The 18,456-nt window shown below is 52.2% G+C and overlaps 1 protein-coding gene and 1 long non-coding RNA gene across 10 annotated transcripts in view; one reads left to right on the top strand and one right to left on the bottom strand.

Annotated features, from left to right (window-relative positions):
* Window positions 1-1,535: 1,535 nt before the first annotated feature.
* Window positions 1,536-18,456, bottom strand: part of MARK4 (microtubule affinity regulating kinase 4) — a 53,954-nt gene continuing 37,033 nt past the window's right edge. For 4 of the 9 annotated variants that reach the window (XM_077980323.1, XM_015124255.3, XM_077980321.1 and 1 more), the window contains 5 exons: window positions 18,122-18,339; window positions 11,013-11,116; window positions 7,167-7,445; window positions 5,356-5,400; window positions 1,536-2,843 (listed from right to left, as the gene is read on the bottom strand). In XM_077980323.1, the coding sequence (XP_077836449.1) occupies window positions 2,507-2,843; window positions 5,356-5,400; window positions 7,167-7,445; window positions 11,013-11,116; window positions 18,122-18,339 (983 nt within the window). In that variant the 3' untranslated portion in view covers window positions 1,536-2,506. Of the gene's footprint in view, window positions 2,844-5,355; window positions 5,401-6,918; window positions 6,999-7,166; window positions 7,446-11,012; window positions 11,117-18,121; window positions 18,340-18,456 lie in introns of all 9 variants that reach the window. The other 5 variants (XM_015124257.3, XM_077980324.1, XM_077980325.1 and 2 more) reach the window with 3 other exon arrangements.
* Window positions 12,171-13,301, top strand: LOC144337189 (uncharacterized). The gene is made up of 2 exons (XR_013409922.1): window positions 12,171-12,347; window positions 12,803-13,301. It is a non-coding gene; the product is annotated as an uncharacterized LOC144337189 (long non-coding RNA).

The raw sequence follows: 18,456 nt of genomic DNA, 5'->3' as shown, positions 1-18,456 counted from the left end.
CTACACAGACCACACATGCCAGTGGGGACCATCTGAGCCAGCCAAATCCACAGTCCAGACACCTGTCAGTAACCATGTCCCACCCACTTTGCCTCATAGGACTCTCTTAATCTATCCGTGCTTTCCCCATCTGTCAGGCCCAGACCTCTTTCCTGCTCTTCTGACCTGTTAACTTCCCTCCCTTCCACCCTGCACATAGCACAAACCCGCCCATCTCTACACTGCCCACAACCTTGCCATGGTTCCCTCAATGCCCTTGGAAGAAAGCCCAGTCCCCTGTCCATAACCTTCAAAGCCCTACTGACGCCCCTAGCCCCATACCTCACAGCAAATCTACACTTACCAAGTCACATGCCATTTGTTGAAGAATGTGTCCCCTCTCCTGCTCCCTGGCCCTTGTATGTGCCATTCGCTCTGCCTAAAATGCACTCCTATCCATGTCTAGCTGGCTCCTTCTCCTCCAGGAAGCCCTCCCTGGCTGAGGCAGGCATCACCTCTGGACTCCCCGACACCAGCCCTGCCCAGTCGCTGCTTGAGGACACATCTGCCTCCTCCATTGGAATGTGAGCTCTATGAGGGCAGTGTTGGGGCTGTCTTGATTACCACTGTGTCCCCAGCACAGAGGATGCTCTCAGTAATTGACCAAGCCTCTTCCCTGAAGTTCCCTGAACTTCCATGGCTCCCCAGTGCCATGGGGAGAAAGTCCAGCTTATTCATTTTGGCCCCAAAGGCACTGTGTGAATAAGCTCCGCCCTTCTGTACTGCACAGCCTTCAACCACTATAATCTGTCCAGCTCCCATGCCTTTTCTCCTGCTCGTGACACTTGACCTTCCTTTGAGGAACCCCTACTAACTGCAGCTCTAAGTATGAGTCTGGCCACTCCAGAGTCACAGTGATTGGTTTAGAGAAAATCACATGGCCCATTTGGGCCAATGAGAGTCTGCCCTGGGACTTTTGCTGGGAAACTGACAATGAGGATCTTTCTGCTGCAGAAAGTTGGAGGGATAGAAACTTCTAACTGCTGAAGTCATCTGTGCCATCAGGAAAGGTGCACTTACTTGATACAAACTACTAGAATTCAACTTACACTGAAAAATAGATGCAATGGTCTGATGCCTGGATCAAACCTACCTGAAGTCAGGTGCCCCTGTACTATTGAGTAAGCTAAGCCAACAAATACCTTTTTGCTTAAGCAGTATAGATGGATTATTAGTCCTAATACAGCATTTCTCTTGTTAATTCTCCATCCATGCCCAACACAGTAGCCACACTGAAATTACCCAGTTCTCTGAAGATATACCACATACTCCCACTTCTGGGCTTTTGCCCAGGGCAAACTCAATGCCTAGCCAACTCCTACTCATCCTTCAACACTCCACTCAAGCATTAATTCCTCTAGAGCATCTTCCCCAGTGACCCCACCCTGCCCGCTTTATCTTCTGGACTCCCCTGTCCAGTGTCTGTGTCAGAATCCATGTCTCCCACAGACAGGGCTTTGTGTCTGTGTCCAGCACTGGACCTGGCATGGAGTAGGCACGGGTCAATGATTGTTTATTGAATAAATTTACTACTGGAGTAAGAAGTGGCTTAGAGTCCAGTGTAACATGGTGGCTGGGAGTGTGAGTGGATGAATGGGGGGCCCGATGTAGGAACTGGGGCCTCGGGGATGAGGCCGAGTTCCATCCTGCCTTCTTCCATGACCATCCTTACCTTCCCACCCCCACTGCTCCCATTCTGCAGATGAGAAAACCGAGGCTCTGAAAGGAAAAGCCACTGCCTGGATTCCCAGGCCTCTTCTTCAACTCATTTGCAGGTGAGGGCAGGGAAGGAAAATTCTAGGGTCAGCACTGGGGTGGGGGGGGGACTCTCCTAAATTTATTGGGCAACAGGCTGCAGGTGAGGGGGCTGACAGGAGGAGGGTCGGGGTGTAATAACTTAAAAACCGTAGGTGACAGCGGCAGCTCCTCAAGAGACCTTTGCAGAGGGGAGGGTGTGGGGTATTTACAAGGATTTGTACAAAGTGCCCCGCGCCAGCCTGGGGCAGGAAGTGGGGGTTTGAGCGGGAGGGGAGGGGAGGGGAAGGAATCTGCCTCTCTGACCCCCACTCCCAGTCCCCCAGATTCTCCAGTCTTTAGGCTCAGCAGCTCTCCCTGCCCTTGCCCAAGGCCTAATTTTGAGCTGTTGGGAGGAATGGAAGATTTCCTCAGTTTCCCTCCCTGCCCTGTCCCCAAAGTTTCCTCAGGTGCCCTCTTGGTAGGGTGAGGGAGGACAGGACTGGCTGGAGGCTCCAGGAAGGTGCCAGCTCCCCCCGCTGAGCCCCCTCATCCTTCTTCTGTGCTGAGCGGCCCCAGAGAACAGCAGAGGGGACAATCTTTGCCCCCAAATCTAATTCAGGGAAACTGAGGTGATGATAAAGGGAGAATTCCCCTCCCTGGCCCCTTCCCCTCCTTTAGAAGTGAAGGGGACAAGGGAGAGGAAGAGGAAGGGCCCTGGGGCCGTGGTGGCTCAGAGCTCGAGGTCGTTGGAGATGCGGGTGACGAGGGTGCGGAAGGCCAGGGCGGTGCCCGCCACACGGCGGAAGAGAACTCCCCGCAAGCCCGGCCGGGGCAGCTGGCAGACCTCCACTTCGAAGTGGGACAGGGGCTCGGGCCCGCCCGCACCCCCGTGCAGGCAGGCCAGCAGGAACGGCTGTGGCTGGCGGCAGCGGCAGCGGGCGGCTGCTGTGGCCTGGCGCAGAGCTGCCATCAGGGCCTCGGGAGGGCGCGAGCTGGTCAGCTTCACACTCCAGGGGAATCGGAGCAGCCGGGGGGCGGTTTCCGTTTGATCCCAAGGTAGATGGCAACTGAGGTGAGAAGATATCAGGGGTCAGAGATGGGAGCGAAGAGGAATGTGGTGGAGGGCTGAAGGGATACCTCTTCCCAATTTGGGACAGATTCCTAGCCTGCTTCCCCTGCTATGCCAGTGACAGTTTCAACTGGAACAGAGCTGCCCCCCAGCTAGAGACCACACTTTCCAGCCTCCCTTGCAGCCAGGTGTGACCCTGTCTCTAAATTCTGGGACATGAGCAGAAGTGAGGTGTGCCACCACATCAGTTCCTTCAGAGAACCTGCATGCTCCAGGCTCTCCTGTCCCGCATCTCCCAGGAGCTGGACTTAGCAGTGGCACAGGCCAGCCTCAATTGTGAAGATGACATGAGGGCTTCAGGGAATGGGGATGGAAAAACCTGGGGACGTGAATGATTGCACAGATCCGGGTGGCCCTACCAGCCTGGCTTGGCCACATGGTTTGAATGAGAAATTTCTGTTTTGTTTTGTTTTTTTTTTTTTTGAGACTGAGTCTGGCTCTGTTGCTCAGGCTGGAGTGCAGTGGCCGGATCTCAGCTCACTGCAAGCTCCGCCTCCCGGGTTTACTTCATTCTCCTGCCTCAGCCTCCCGAGTAGCTGGGACTACAGGCGCCCGCCACCTCGCCCGGCTAGTTTTTTGTATTTTTTAGTAGAGACGGGGTTTCACCATGTTCACCAGGATGGTCTCGATCTCCTGACCTCGTGATCCACTCGTCTCGGCCTCCCAAAGTGCTGGGATTACAGGCTTGAGCCACCGCGCCCGGCCTTTTTTTTTTTTTGAGAGGGAGTTTTGCTCTTGTTACCCAGACTGGAGTGCAATGGCATAATCTCGGCTCACCACAACCTCCGCCTCCTGGGTTCAAGCGATTCTCCTGCCTCAGCCTCCCCAGTAGTTGGGATTACAGGCATGTGCCACCACGCCCGGCCCTGGCTAATTTTTGTATTTTTAGTAGAGATGCGGTTTCTCCATGTTGGTCAGGCTGGTCTCGAACTCTCGACCTCAGGTGATTCACCAGTCTTGGCCTCCCAAAGTGCTGGGATTACAGGCGTGAGCCACCGTGCCCGAGCCACAGTGCCTAGCCACTTTTTAGTTTTTTTTTTTGAGACAGGGTCTTGCAGTGCAGTCGTGCAATCACGGCTCACTGCAGCCTTGACCTCCTCGGCTCAAGTGATCCTGCTGCCTTGGCCTCCTGAGTTGTTGGAATTACAGGCATGAGCCACTTGTGTTCGGCCTCTGGGTGCTTTTTGTCATATGTTTTAGGATGGGAGCACTGTTGGCATTGACTAGGTTGGGGATGGGTTAAGTCAGGGATGATAAACATTCTCCAACGTGCAAAAGGGCCCTGCACAACAAAGAAATGTCCCGCCTGAAGTACAAGAGTGCTGCACTCGATGAACAGCCCAAGGCTAGCCCCCCTTGTTTCCGTGTGGCCACCCCTCAGCTTGGGTGAGCACGAGCCTCAGCTCTGCCAATGAGAGCATTCTACTTCCGACCTCTGTGCTTGGATCTAGGGTGACCACATGACCACGTCTGACCAACCAGAGTACTTCTCCTCTCTGGCTGCAGACATTGGCTTAGGAATGAGCATGTGACCTAGTCCCAGCCAATAAAAGTCAGCCCTGGCAGTTTGTTGCAGCTGCTGGCAAGGCTTGGGTTTCCACCTGGGTCTCTAAACCGGGAACTCAGACTAAACCAGGGCTTGGCAAACTTCGGTGCTGTCTGCTTTTGTAATTCAAGTTTCATTGGAACACAGCCATATCCATTTGTTTTGTGTTGAATATGACCGCTTTTGCACTACAGTGGCACAACTGAACAGGCGTGACAGGGGGTGCCTGGCCCTCAAAGCCTAAAATCTTCATGATCTGGGTCTGTACAGATACTATTTGCCTCCTGCTGGCCCTGAGGTGCCGGCAAACATTGTGCCATGACTGGATGAGAAGCAAAAGGAGGTGGGGGCATTGACCAGAAGTTGAGTTGTAGATGGGATCAGGCTTTTTTTTTTTTCTCTTTTTTTAGACGGAGTTTTGCTCTTGCTGCCCAGGCTGAAGTGTGATGGCACGATCCCGGCTCACCGCAACCTCTGCCTCCCGGGTTCAAGTGATTCTCCTACCTCAGCCTCCCAAGTAGTTGGGATTACAGGCATGCGCCACCACGCCCGGTTACTTTTTGTACTTTTAGTAAAGACGGGGTTTTTCCATGTTAGGTTGGTCTTGAACTCCCGACCTCAGGTGATCCGCCTGCCTCGGCCTCCCAAAGTGCTGGGATTACAGCCGTGAGCCACAGCGCCCGGTCGGAGGCTGAGGTTTAAGATGGTCAAGAGAAGGTGCTTGTGATGGGGTGGGAATGAGAGGAGCTGGCAGAGAAGGCGGGGGCCATAGGGCATTTCAGGAAGTTGGCCTTGCAGGTGAGACTGGGGCCCCATCTAATTCCCTGGGGTAAGTGTCAGGAGGTGCGGAGGCAGGAGAGGGGAAGGGCTGGTGTGGCAGTCGGGGGTAGGCCCAAGCACTCACCTTGTGACCTCAGGTCCCCCGATTCTCTCAGGTTCGTCTGCGACCCTAGGGGAGGGGAGGGGGACAGAGTGTCTAATCTGGACATAGGGAACCCACCTCCCCCAACCCACTGCCTCTGGGATTCTGAGCAGCCCCTGCCTCAACCCCAGTCCTTCCGGGCTGGCTGGCGAGGGCCCGGAGTCAGGATTTGATCTCCCTGTCCATCCCCATAATGGGGCTCATTCTGAAATGGGTTAGTGCAGGTCACAGGAAAGATACTGAAGAATGTGGAAGATGAAAGGGAGGGGAGTGGGCAGAGACACACCCTTATATAGAAAAGTGGCCAGAAAGAGAGAGACGCGCACACACACACTCACATATACAATCATGCTTTGCTCAGACAACACCTTTGTGAGACCTGCCCTTTTTTCTTTTTTTGAGACAGAGTCTTACTCTGACATGCAGGAGTGGCGTGATCTCGGCTGGCTGCAGCCTCAATCTCCTGGGTTCAAGCAATCTTCCTGCCTTGGCCCCTGAAGTAGCTGGGACTATAGGTGCGTGCCACAAATTTTTTTTTTTTTTTGGTAGAGATGAGGCTTTGCCACATTGCCCAGGCTGGTCTCAAACTCCTGGACTCAAGCGATCCGTCCAAAGTGCTGGGATTACTGGCCTGAGCCACCTCATCCAAAGGCCTGCCCATTTAATGCTGCACCCCTCCCTTCCCCACACCTCTCATTCTCCTAACTGTTCTATTTTTTTTTTTTTTTCCAGAGACAGGGTCTTCCTCTGTTGCCAAGACTGATGATCATAGCTCACAGTAGCCTCAACCTCCTGGGTTCAAGTGATCCTCCTGCCTCCCAAGTCCATGGGACTACAGGTGTAGTCGCCATGCCCGGCCAATTATTTATTTTTTGTAGAGATAGGACCTCGCTATGTTGTCCAGGCTGGTCTTGAACTCCTGGGCTCAAGTGATCCACTCGCCTCAGCCTCCCAAAGTGCTGTGATTCCAGGCATGAGCCACCAAATGTGGCTTCTATTTTATTTTTCTTCGTTACTTCGCACTACCTAGACGTCTATATAATAAGTATATTTTACTGATTTATTTTTTTGTCTAGATCCCTTGATAGAATGTTGGCTCTGCCAGGGCAGAAGTTTTATACCTTTTGCTCACCCTCTACTACAGGGCCTAGGACAGTGCCAGGCACACAGTAAGGACTCAATGAATAATAGCAATTAATAACTAATACACATGTAAAACACTTTCCAAGGCAAGGTTCTAAGCTCAGTCCATATATCACTTCATTTAGTTCTTACAATAACCCTAGGAGACAGGTACTGTTATTACTATACCCATTTTACAGAAGAGGAAAGTGAGGCCCAGAGACCTTGACTAACTGCCATTTGAACCCCCGAGTCTGGCTCCAGAGGCTATGCTTCTGTGAGTAAATGAACAACCAGACCCCACGTACTGACCCTGCACTCCACTCATATCCACAGAGCCCCCTCCCCAATGCCCGCACACACAGGTGAGACATGCAGACAGGGAGGCAGGGCCAGCGAGAACAGGGCATGGACGGGACTTACTGATCTTGGATCCCTGGGGCAGAGAGGCGCCCGAAACACAGCGGTTAGAGTTCTGCCGTTTAGAGGGATCGAGGGTAACCCTGCAGTGTGAGGAGGGCGGTGAGGGACGACAGGGGAGGAGGAAAGGAGGAGGAGGAGGAGGAGGAAATGTTCGGGTACAGGAGACAGAGCAGAGTAGAAGACAGGTTAGGTCCCACCAGCCCCCTCACCCTGCTCCACCCCGCTTCTGCCATCCCTGCGGAGCTCACCTTCGGGTCAGTTTGGAGGTCAGCTTGGTGAAGAGGTTGGTGGTGGGGCGGGGCCGCCCGGCGGGCAGGGGTGCAGCCTCATGGGCCAGCGTGGGAGAGGCAGGGGGCCCATTCTGCACACCCCCACCACCCCCACCCCCTGCCCGCCGGTCCCGGACCTGGCCACCGTGGAAGGTGCTGCGGATGGTGGAGCCGCGTGCCAGGCGGCTCCGCTCCCCTGATGGGGGTGCCAGGCTGTGACTGGAGGGGGAGGCAGGGGGCACCCGTGGGGTGCCTGAGCTGTGGGCAGAGAGAGACAAGTCAGGGTCGGGGACTGAGGCAAGCCAGGACCCCAGTCCCTCTGATTCTTCATAATCCTGTCCTGAGACCAGGGACTGCAACCAGCCTGGAACTCAGAGACAGGGCTGCAATGTACAGTTGTGCAGGCTGTGCACTGTACAATCCTAGCATTATTTTACTAACTCTCCTCTCCTATTACCCCTCCTTCAAACTGTCCCTTCTTCAAACTCTACCCCCTCCAAACCATCTCCTATCACAACTCTCCTCTCTCCAAACGCAGCAACTGAATAGACGCACAGAAATTTTTGGGTGACTTCCTTGCTATTTCCCAAAACCCCAGGAACCAAATCAACTTGGCAAACACTTTGCTATCTGAACTCCCATCATCTAAAATCAGGAAAGGGAAAGATGTAAAGATCAAGGATACCTGTATTCACTATGATAATTTGAGCAGTGGGGGTCCCACTGTCCCAGGACCCTCCTCCAGCCCCTCGGACCCTCCTAGTCGACAACAGGGGCCAGACCTCCATCTTCTGAGTTCAATTCTCCTGCCTCACCCTCCCGAGTAGCTGGGATTACAAGTGTGTGCCACCATGCCTGGCTAATTTTTTTTTTTTTTTTTTTTTGAGGCAGAGTCTTAACTCTGTCACCTAGGCTGAAGGGCCATGGGGCGATCTTGGCTACTGCAACCTCCGCCTCCAGGGTTCAAATGATTCTCCTGCCTCAGCCTCCTGAGTAGCTGGGACTATAGGCATGCAGCACCACGCCTGGGTAATTTTTGTATTTTCAGTAGAGATGGGGTCTCACCATGTTGGCCAGGCTCGTCTCAAACTCCTGACCTCAGGTGATCCACCCGCCTTGGCCTCCCAAAGTGCTGGGATTCCAGGCGTGAGCCACTGTGCCAAGCCCAGACCTCCAATTTCTATCCTTCCAGGGACTTCAGGCCCAGCTTGGATCTCAGAGAAGAATCCTGATTGTGGCAGAGGCTGTTACTTCTCCCTTAGAATCCATCCTCCCTGTTTTGCTCTTGGTACCCCTAAGAGTATGAGCACTGCACACGGCCACCCAGCCAGAGTCTACATTTCCCAGACTCCCTTGCAGTTAGGGATGGAGTCATGTGACCATGCTCCAGCCAATGGGATATAAGCAGAAGTGCTCTGTACGATCTCCGGGTCACGCCTTTAAAAAGCGTTGCTGCTTGTCCCCTACTCTTTCCCCACTTCTTGCTGATTAGGAAATGATGGCAGCTGGTGCAGTGGCCTCAGTCCCAGAGCTGGAAACTCATGTTGGGGCTGGAAGAACTTACCTGGGTCCTTGGAGGACCCTCTGGACTAAGCCTCCTTTTTATTTAAATTACTTTACCCTGGGATCTCTTTGTTTTTGTTACAGCAGCTGAGTCTATAATTTTTATTTTTTGTGTTTTTAAATTTTAAATTTTTAATTTTTTTTTTGTCTGAGTCTGTAATTTAACTGTTCTACTGTCTCTTGAGCAGAACTGGAAGGCCATATATTATGGTGATTACAAATAGATTCTGGAGGCCGGGCGCGGTGGCTCAAGCCTGTAATCCCAGCACTTTGGGAGGCCGAGACGGGCGGATCACGAGGTCAGGAGATCGAGACCATCCTGGCTGACATGGTGAAACCCCGTCTCTACTTTAAAAATACAAAAAACTAGCCGGGCGAGGTGGCGGGCACCTATAGTCCCAGCTACTCGGGAGGCTGAGGCAGGAGAATGGCGTGAACCCGGGAGGCGGAGCTTGCAGTGAGCTGAGATCCGGCCACTGCACTCCAGCCTGGGCAGCAGAACGAGACTCTGTCTCAACAACAACAACAACAAAAAACCAAAAACAAACAAACAAACAAACAAAAAAAACAACAAATAGATTCTGGAGTCAGTCTGGAATCTGCTTCTTGACTTACCAGCTGTGTGGCCTTGGACAAGTTACTTAACCTCCCTATGCCTTATGTCCTCAGCTGTAAAATGGAGATATTAGGATCTACCTCACAGAGTTGTTAGGGGCATTGAGCCAGGCGATAGACATAGAAGCCTGGCATGTGGCTGCTGCTTCAGAATGTTCACTACTATTATTTTTATTTGATAACCACCAAGAAAAAGCACTCTCAGTCACTGAATGAAGGCCTCCTAAGCATCAGACCCAGTGCCAGGTACAGGACACACCTGATCTCTACTGGATCTCTATAATGGGGCCTGGAAGTAGACAGCATCAGCCCTTTTTTTTTTTTTTTTGAGATGGAGTCTTGCTCTGTCGCCCAGACTGGAGTGCTGTGGCGCCATTTAGGCTCACTGTAAGCTCCACCTCCCAGGTTCACGCCATTCTCTTGCCTCAGCCTCCTGAGTAGCTGGGACTACAGGCACCCACCACCACGTCTGGCTAATTTTTTGTATTTTTAGTAGAGACAGGGTTTCACAATGTTAGCCAGGATGGTCTCGATCTCCTGACCTCGTGATCTGCCTGTCTCGGCCTCCAAAAGTGTTGGGATTACAGGTGTAAAAAGACCGCACCTGACCTTTTTTTTTTTTTGAGACAGAGTCTCGCTGTGTGGCCCAGGCTGGAGTGCCGTGGCGTAATCCCAGCTCACTGCAACCTCTGCCTCCTGGGTTCAAGCGATTCTCCTGCCTTATTCAGCCTTCTGAGTAGCTGGGATTACATGCGCATGATACCATTCCTGGCTAATTTTTGTATTTTTAGTAGAGACAGGGTTTCACCATGTTGGCCAGGTTGGTCTCGAACTCCTGACTTCAGGTGATCTGCCCACCTCGGCCTCCCAAAGTGCTGGGATTACAGGCGTAAGCCACCGTGCCCAGACAGCATCAAGCCCATTTTATGGAGGAGGAAACAGAGGCTCAGAGATTTACCCAGTCATTCAGCTAGCAGTGCGAGCACAGAGGTAAGATTCGAACTCAGAACTGAGTATTCACAGAATCGTGACTGTTAACTACCTCATTCCCCTGCCCACACCCAGTGGGAAGATCTGCATCCACTAATCAGGTGCATCCCAGAGTGTGCCCTGGTGTTGGCCATCAACCTGCCCTACTGTCCCGGTGGGTGGCAGTGTCCTCGTTGTGGAGCCGGCCCCACTCTCACTGGCCTTGACCTGTGATGTGAACCAATCCCTTCCCTCTCTCTGCTCCAGCCAGTCTGAACTGGTTTCTCTCCCTTGCCAGCTGGAAGAGACCTCACAGACTCAGGCCAACAAGCTGGAAAACCAGCCAACCAGATGATGCTGAAGCTGTGACATTCTGGGGCTTCTCTCGCCTTCTAAAAATGGATCATTCAAAAAATCAATTCAGGTTCCCAAGGCTTGTAGGCGGAGAACAGGGCCAACTGCTTTCCTGGTGCTGAAGACTAATTAATTAAGTGGGGAGGATTTTCAGGGGGGGTACATGGCAAGGGCACATGGCCAAGGGCAGGGCAGATACACTCCCTCTCTGGGCCCCGGTCCCCATGGCACCAGCCTCCAACGCCTACCATCTCAGATCCAGGGAGGTCCTATTTACCTACCCCCTACTTCCCACCCCTCACCCTGTTGCTGCCCCCTCCATACCTGTTTTCTTTCCCATTTGGCAACAGTGACGGGCGCTCAGCCCCCGGGCGTTCTGTGCAAACGTAGGTGTTTCTGCGGGTCATCATGCTGGGAGGGAGGTTGTTCTGCAGGAGACACGGCCAGGAAGGGAGTGAGGGGGTGAAGACACGCCCCTGAGCTCCACCCTCTTCCCTGGTCTGCCCTCCCCATCGACGAATGAGTCAGGGGCTCGTGTGGGAAGCCAGGGTGAGTAGGAGATGGTCAAAGGTCTCAAAGACGTGAAAGGCTCATAAGAATCCCAACCACCTAGGCTGAGTCAAGGGAGACCCCTGGAGCCCGGAGAAGAGGGCGACACTGAGGGAAAACGAGGCAGGGAAGGTTTCCAGGGGGCATCCTTGTCCATCGCTCTTCTCCCAGCAATGCCCACCTTCTCAAGGTCCGGCCCAGCCACACCAAACGTTTGCTAACGTACTTATTCATGCCACATTCTGTCACTCTGCCTAGCCTTTGCACTGGCTGTCTCACCTGTTAGAACATTCCTCCTACCTTTTCCCCTGACTCACTCCTACATATCTTTCAGGTGTCAGTTCATAATCTACCACCACCCCCGGCCCCAGGCTGAGGCACGTGCCTCCTTTGGGTTCCCACAGGTCCCTGGGCTCCCCACTGCAGCTTCAATCACTGCGCTATCAATGTCTGTTCTCATATATGTCCCCATCCCATACTGGGCTGTGAGCTCTGGGAACATAGGGAATATCAGGATTACGCTGCCTCATAAACATGTTAGGCAGAGAGCTCTCTTTTTCTATTCTCTGGAAGTTTGTGTAAGGTTAGTGTTATTTCTTCTTTAAGTGTTTGGAAGAATTCCACTGGTGGGAGTCATCACAGCTGGAAATTTTCTTTATGGGGAAGGTTTTCAGTTACGAATTCAATTTCTTTAACAAGAATAAAAGACTGTTCAGGTTTTCTATTTCTTCCTGTGTCAGTTTTGATACAGTGTGTTTTTAAAGTAATGTGTCCATTTCATCTAAGCTGTTACATTTATTGGCATAAAGTAGTTCCTAATATCATCTTACTATCTGTCAATGTTAGAACAAAGTTCCCCTTTTCATTTTGGATACTGGTAATTCATGTTTGCTGTCTTTTTTCCTTAATTGATTTTTACCAGGGATCCATTGGATTTTATTTATTTATTTATTTAGGACAGAGTTTCACTGTTTTTGCCCAGGCTGGAGTGCAATGGCATGATCTCGGCTCACTGCAACATCCACCTCCCAGGTTCAAGTGATTCTCCTGCCTTAGCCTCCCAAGTAGCTGGGATTACAGGCGTGCACCACCACGACCAGCTAATTTTTTGTATTTTTGGAAGACACAGGGTTTCATCATGCTGGCCAGGCTGGTCTCAAACTCCTGACCTCAAGTAATCCACCCGCCTCAGCCTCTCAAAGTGCTGGGATTACAGGTATGAGCCACTGCGCCCAGACTGATTTTATTAATCTTTTCAAAAAACCAACTTTAGGTTTTGTTGCTTTATTGTACCTCTTCCTTCTCCTTCACTGATTTATTCTCTTTAATGCCTCCTCCATTCTTTTTTTGAGATGGGGTCTTGTTCTGATGCCTAGGCTGGAGTGCAGTGGTGTGATCATGGCTCACTGCAGCCTCCCAAGTAGCTAGAACCTCAGGCATGTGTCACAACACTTAGCTAATTTTTATTTTTGGCAAAGACAGGGTCTGTGTTGCCCAGGCTGGTCTTCAACTCCTGGGTTCAAGCAATCCTCCTGCCTCAGCCTCCCGAAGTGCTGGGATTATAGGCGTGAGCCACCACTTCTGGTCCCTTCTACTTTCTTTGAGGTTTATTTGCTTTTCTTTTTTTTTTTTTTTTCCTTCTTAAGGTGTGGGTTTCATTTAGCAATAACAATAGCTCTCATTCACTGAGTGCTTACTGTGCCAGTATGTGAAGTACCTCATGTTTGAGATCTTACAAGATCCTCACAATGACCCAGGTTCTCTAATGAGCCCATTTCACAGAGTGAGATACTAAAGCTCAGAGAGATGAAGTTATTTGCCCAAGGTCACACGGCTCATTAATGTAATTCAAACTCTACGTGGCTTCAGAATCTTGGCCACTTTCTCAAACTGCCTCCACCCTTTTTCTCTTTTTTAAGAGAGAGGATCTCACCATGTTGCCCAGGCTGGTCTCAAATTCCTGGCCTCAAGCAATCCTCCCACTTCAGCCTCCCAATAGCTGGGACTACATGTGTGTGCCACCATGTCCAGCTGCCTCCACTCTCCTGTTCCTATATTGAGGATATTTTCATACTATGCTGTTCTTGGGAACTCAGATGCAGGAAAGCCAAGTACTACATTTCCCAGAGTCCTCTGCAGCTCAGGTTCTGCATACAAGTTGGGTTCCGCCAATCTTTGCATTCACGAAGATTTGGAAGGTGTAAATGGGGCAGCAGCTGCTGTCCTGCCTACTTTGACTTCAGCTCACACAGGCAAGGCTATGAGATGAAGGTCTTTGCTTCAGCAGGGCCCCATTGCCCGTTGTTCAGCCCTCTAGGCATCAATAAGCTCTTTTGACTGATGGAGGATGAGGTTTTTGAGTCTTGGGTTACAGCCATGTCAATGTGCCTTTTTTTTTTTTTTTGAGACGGAGTCTCGCTCTGTCCCCCGGCTGGAGTGCAGTGGCACGATCTCGGCTCACTGCAGGCTCGGCCTCCTGGGATCACGCCATTCTCCTGCCTTAGCCTCCTGAGTAGCTGGGACTACAGGCGCCCGCCACTGCGCCAGGCTAATTTTTTGTATTTTTAGTAGAGACGGGGTTTCACCGTGGTCTTGATTGATCTCCTGACCTTGTGATCTGCCTGCCTCGGCCTCCCAAAGTGCTGGGATTACCGCGCCCGGCCTTTTTTTTTTTTTTTTAAGACAGAGTCTCGCCCTGTCACCCAGGTTGAAGTGTAGTGGCACAATCTCAGCTCACTGTAACCTCCGCCTCCTAGGTTCAGGCAATTCTCCTGCCTCAGCTTCCCAAGTAGCTGAGATTACAGGTGTGCACCACGCCAGGCTAATTTTTGTATTTTTAGTACAGATGGGATTTTTGCCATGTTGGCCGGGCTGGTCTTGAACTCCTGACCTCAAGTGATCCACTGCCTCAGCCCCCAAAGTGTTGGGCTTACAGGCATAAGCCACCATGCCCGGCCTAACAGTGCACTCTTGAATTTACCAGTGCTGGGGCAGCCTCAGAAGCAGCAGCTCCCTTGGTGGGTCAGTTCTGCGGTGTGGTTGGGACTGTTGTTCCTGCAAATCCCGCCCACTGTCCGCCCCGCCCACTGTCCGCTCCTCCAGTCCTTCCTACAATTTTTTCTTTTTTCTTTAACCACACTCCCACCTCATCCTCTCCTTCTCTGGCCCTGCGGCTCCCACCCATTCTCTGGGCTGTGGATCACTCTCTGACACATGGGCCTCAGAGGCTGCCATGTGGAGCCCCAGGTCTCGGGGCTGGGGAGGAGCCAAGGGGCGTGAATTTGTACTGATCCGGAATACTCAGGACACACAGGCATCCCCGCCTCCCTCCTGTACCACCTGCCTGAAGTCGAGTTGATGCCCTCAAGATCTGTTTCCCTAAGGCCCTTCTGGTATAAGGTGGCCAGTGAGCTGTCCTCAGGGTCACCCTCTCCTGCCCCATCCCCACAGGGTCCCCTCACAACATTCCACTCCCCTCCCTGTACTGACCCCGGGCTCTGCACAGCCCTGGAGTTCAGGGCCCTCAACACGGACTAGCAGTCCTCACAGGTGGCGGCAGGGTCACAGCTGGTCAAACCAAACACAGCCGGTCACTGCCAGTCACTGCTGGCTACCGCTGGTCATGGCCTGACACTGCTGGTCAAAGCCTATCACAGCAAGTTAAGGCTGGTCATAGTCAGACACCAACAGTCAGGGACAGTTAAAGCTGGTCATGAGTGGTAATGGCCAGACACCACTGGTCACAGCCAGATACCATTGGCCAAGGGTGGTCACGGCCAGTCAAGGCTGGTCAAAGCCGGTCACAGCCAGTTGCTGCTGGTTAATACTGGTCATGGCTGGACACTGCCAGTAAAGGCTGGTTAAAGCTGGCCACAGCTGGCTGCCACTGGTAACAGGCGGACACTTGCAGTAAAAGCTTCAGTAGGGCCCTGGCAGGCATTGCCAGTGAAGGCCAGTCACAATCGGTCAAAGCCAGTCAAGGCTGGTAAACGCTGGTAACAGCCAGACACCACCAGCCACCACGGCTGGGTTCCTCCTGATGGTCAGGACCTCCGCAGAAACACCCCTACCCCGCAAACAGCCGTGCAGTGAGACCTTGGTTTGCCTTGGGTGTTTAGAACCAAAATAAAATGGAAGTACCCAGGGGCACCAAGAGCACTAAGAAGAAATTAAAAAGATGAATGTTCTCATGTATGTACAAGAAAAATTAGTATTTAAAAACTTATTTTTTTGTTTGTTTGTTTGAGACAAGGTTTCCCTCTGTCGCCCAGGCTGGAGTGCAGTGGCGCGATTTTGGCTCACTGCAACCTTCGCCTCCTGGACACAAGTGATCCTCCTGCCTCAGCCTCCCAAGTAGCTGGGACTACCGGCACGTGCCACCACCACACCGGACTAATTTTTGTATTTTTTGTAGAGAAGAGGTGTCACCATTTTGCACAGGTTGGTCTCGAACTCCTGAGCTCAAGTAATCCACCCACCTCAGCCTCTCAAAGTGCTGGGATTACAGGCATGAGCCACCACACCCGGTCAACTTATTTGTTAAAGAGCAAAATCTTATGGTAAAAATAAGATAACTATAAGTATTTTGTGTCTGTGTGGGTGGTAACCCATGCTTTTTTTTTTTTTTTTTTTTTTTTTTGAAAGAGTCTCACTCTGTCGCCAGGCTGGAGTGTAATGGAGCGATTTCGGCTCACTGTAAGCTCTGCCTCCCGGGTTCATACCATTCTCCTGCCTCAGCCTCCTGAGTAGCTGGGACTACAGGTGCCCGCCACCACGCCAGGCTAATTTTTTTTGTATTTTTAGTAGAGACGGGGTTTCACCGTGTTAGCCAGGATGGTCTCCATCTCCTGACCTCATGATCTGCCCACCTCGGCCTCCCAAAGTGCTGGGATTACAGGTGTAAGCCACCACGCCCAGCCAACCATGCTTTTTTTTTTTTTTTTTTTGAGACGGAGTCTCGCTCTGTCGCCCAGGCTGGAGTGCAGTGGCCGGATCTCAGCTCACTGCAAGCTCCGCCTCCCAGATGCACACCATTCTCCTGCCTCAGCCTCCCGAGTAGCTGGGACTACAGGCGCCCGCCACCTCGCCCGACCATGATTTTAAAAGTTTAGGCCCACAACTGGCTCAGACTCATACCTGTGTGCACCCTGGTCAAGGCTGGGACTTGGCTGGTAGTAACCTGCCATGACCAGCCTCGAAACACCAAGGGCACAGCCACGTGGGGCGGCTCCTGAACATGTGCAGAGCAGAGGAGCAGGGAGTGGGACAGAATGTAATGTAGATGCCGGAAGAGCTGAGGAGCTGGGGAAGCTGCTGCTGCTTCCTACGACATTTTTTTTTTTCTTGAGACAGAGTCTCACTCTGTCACCCAGACTGGAGTGCAGTGGTGTGATCTTGGCTCACTGCAACTTCCGCCTCTCGGGTTCAAGTGATTCTCCTGCCTCAACCTCCAGAGTAGCTGAGACTATAGGTGGATGCACCACATCCAGCTAATTTTCTGTATTTTTAGTAGTGATGGGGTTTCACTGTGTTAGCCAGGACGGTCTCGATCTCCTGACCTCATGATCCGCCCACCTCGGCCTTCCAAAGTGCTGCGAATACAGGCGTGAGCCACTGCATCCAGCCTTTTTTTTTTTTTTTTTAATGGAGTCTCACCTGTCACCCATTCTAGAGTGCAGTAGTACAGTCTTGGCTCACTGTAGCCTCCGCCCCCTGGATTCAAGCGATTCTCCTGCCTCAGCCTCCCGAGTAGTTGCGATTACAGGTGCCCGCCACCACGCCCGGCTAATTTTCTTTTTTTTTTTTTTTTTTTTGAGATGGAGTCTAGCTTTGTTGCCCAGGCTGGAGTGCAGTGGCCAGATCTCAGCTCACTGCAAGCCCCGCCTCCTGGGTTTACGCCATTCTCCTGCCTCAGCCTCCCGAGTAGCTGGGACTACAGGCGCCCGCCACCTCGCCCGGCTAATTTTTTTTGTATTTTAGTAGAGACGGGGTTTCACTGTGTTAGCCAGGATGGTCTCGATCTCCTGAACTCGTGATCCGCCCGTCTCGGCCTCCCAAAGTGCTGGGATTACAGGCTTGAGCCACCGCGCCCGGCCTAATTTTCATATTTTTAGTAGAGACGGGGTTTCGCCATATTGGCCAAGTGGATCTCAAATTCCTGACCTCAAGTGATCCGCCCACCTCTGCCTCCCAAAGTGCTGGGATTATAGGCGTGAGCCACTGCGCCTGGCCTGATTTTTTAAATTACTATTAATATTTTATTTATTGATTCATTAAGACAGGGTTTTGCTCTGTCACCCAGGATGGAGTGCAGTGGCAGGATCACAGCTCCCTGTAGCCTCAACCTCCCTGTAGCCTCAACCTCCCGGGCTCAAGTGATTCTCCCACCCCGGTCTTTTGAGTAGCTGGGACCACAGGCACATAACACAATGCCTGGCTAATTTTTTTGATTTTTAGTAGAGATGGAGTGTTGCTATGTTTCTTAAACTCCTGGCCTCAAGTGATCCTCCTGCCTCGGCTTCCCAAAATGCCAGGATTACAAGCATGAGTCACCATGCCTGGCCCTTCCCACATTTTTAAAAGCACTTAATTTCCTGTATTAAATCCTTTCTGCCAAGAGTATGTTCTTCGCTTCTTTGACACAGAACGTTATACACGAACATCAAGTGTTTGTGTATAAATTGAGCTCAGGCAAACAGAGGCGCTCGATAAATGTTTGTTGTTTGTTGAATGAATGAATGGGTATAAGAAGGAATTGGTAAGAAGGAGTTCTGCCTGGGGAATGAGATGAAGGCAGGGCCTGAGGAATGTGGCTCGGGTGGTGTCCGCAGGCTGGCCACAGGTGGCGGCGCCCCCAGCCCTGCCCCCCAGCCCTGGTCACTCACGGGGGTGCTTGTGCTGTCCTTCCGCCGCTCTGGGATCTCTGCCTTGTTGGGGTTGTGGGCGCTGCTGACCATGGGGCTGGAGGGGGGCAGCCCTCGACTCCCGCTCCCCGCGGCACTGCAGCTCGCCTTCCGGCCTGGCAGCCGCTCCTCCTTCAGCTCTGCTTCCCCCGTGCTCGTCGGGCTGCGTTTGGGGTGCAGGGGTGCAGGGGATGGGCCACCTGGGGGAGGGGGCACCGTTTAGAGCTGGCATCACCACGGAAACCCAGAACTGACTCTGTTGGAACCTGAGAATTCCTCACGTGGGCTGCAATCTCTGTGTGGGCCATTCTGACAGT

Source organism: Macaca mulatta, chromosome 19 (genome assembly GCF_049350105.2).
Source record: "Macaca mulatta isolate MMU2019108-1 chromosome 19, T2T-MMU8v2.0, whole genome shotgun sequence".
Lineage (NCBI taxonomy): Eukaryota > Metazoa > Chordata > Mammalia > Primates > Cercopithecidae > Macaca > Macaca mulatta.
This window is presented reverse-complemented; position numbering and strand designations above follow the sequence as displayed.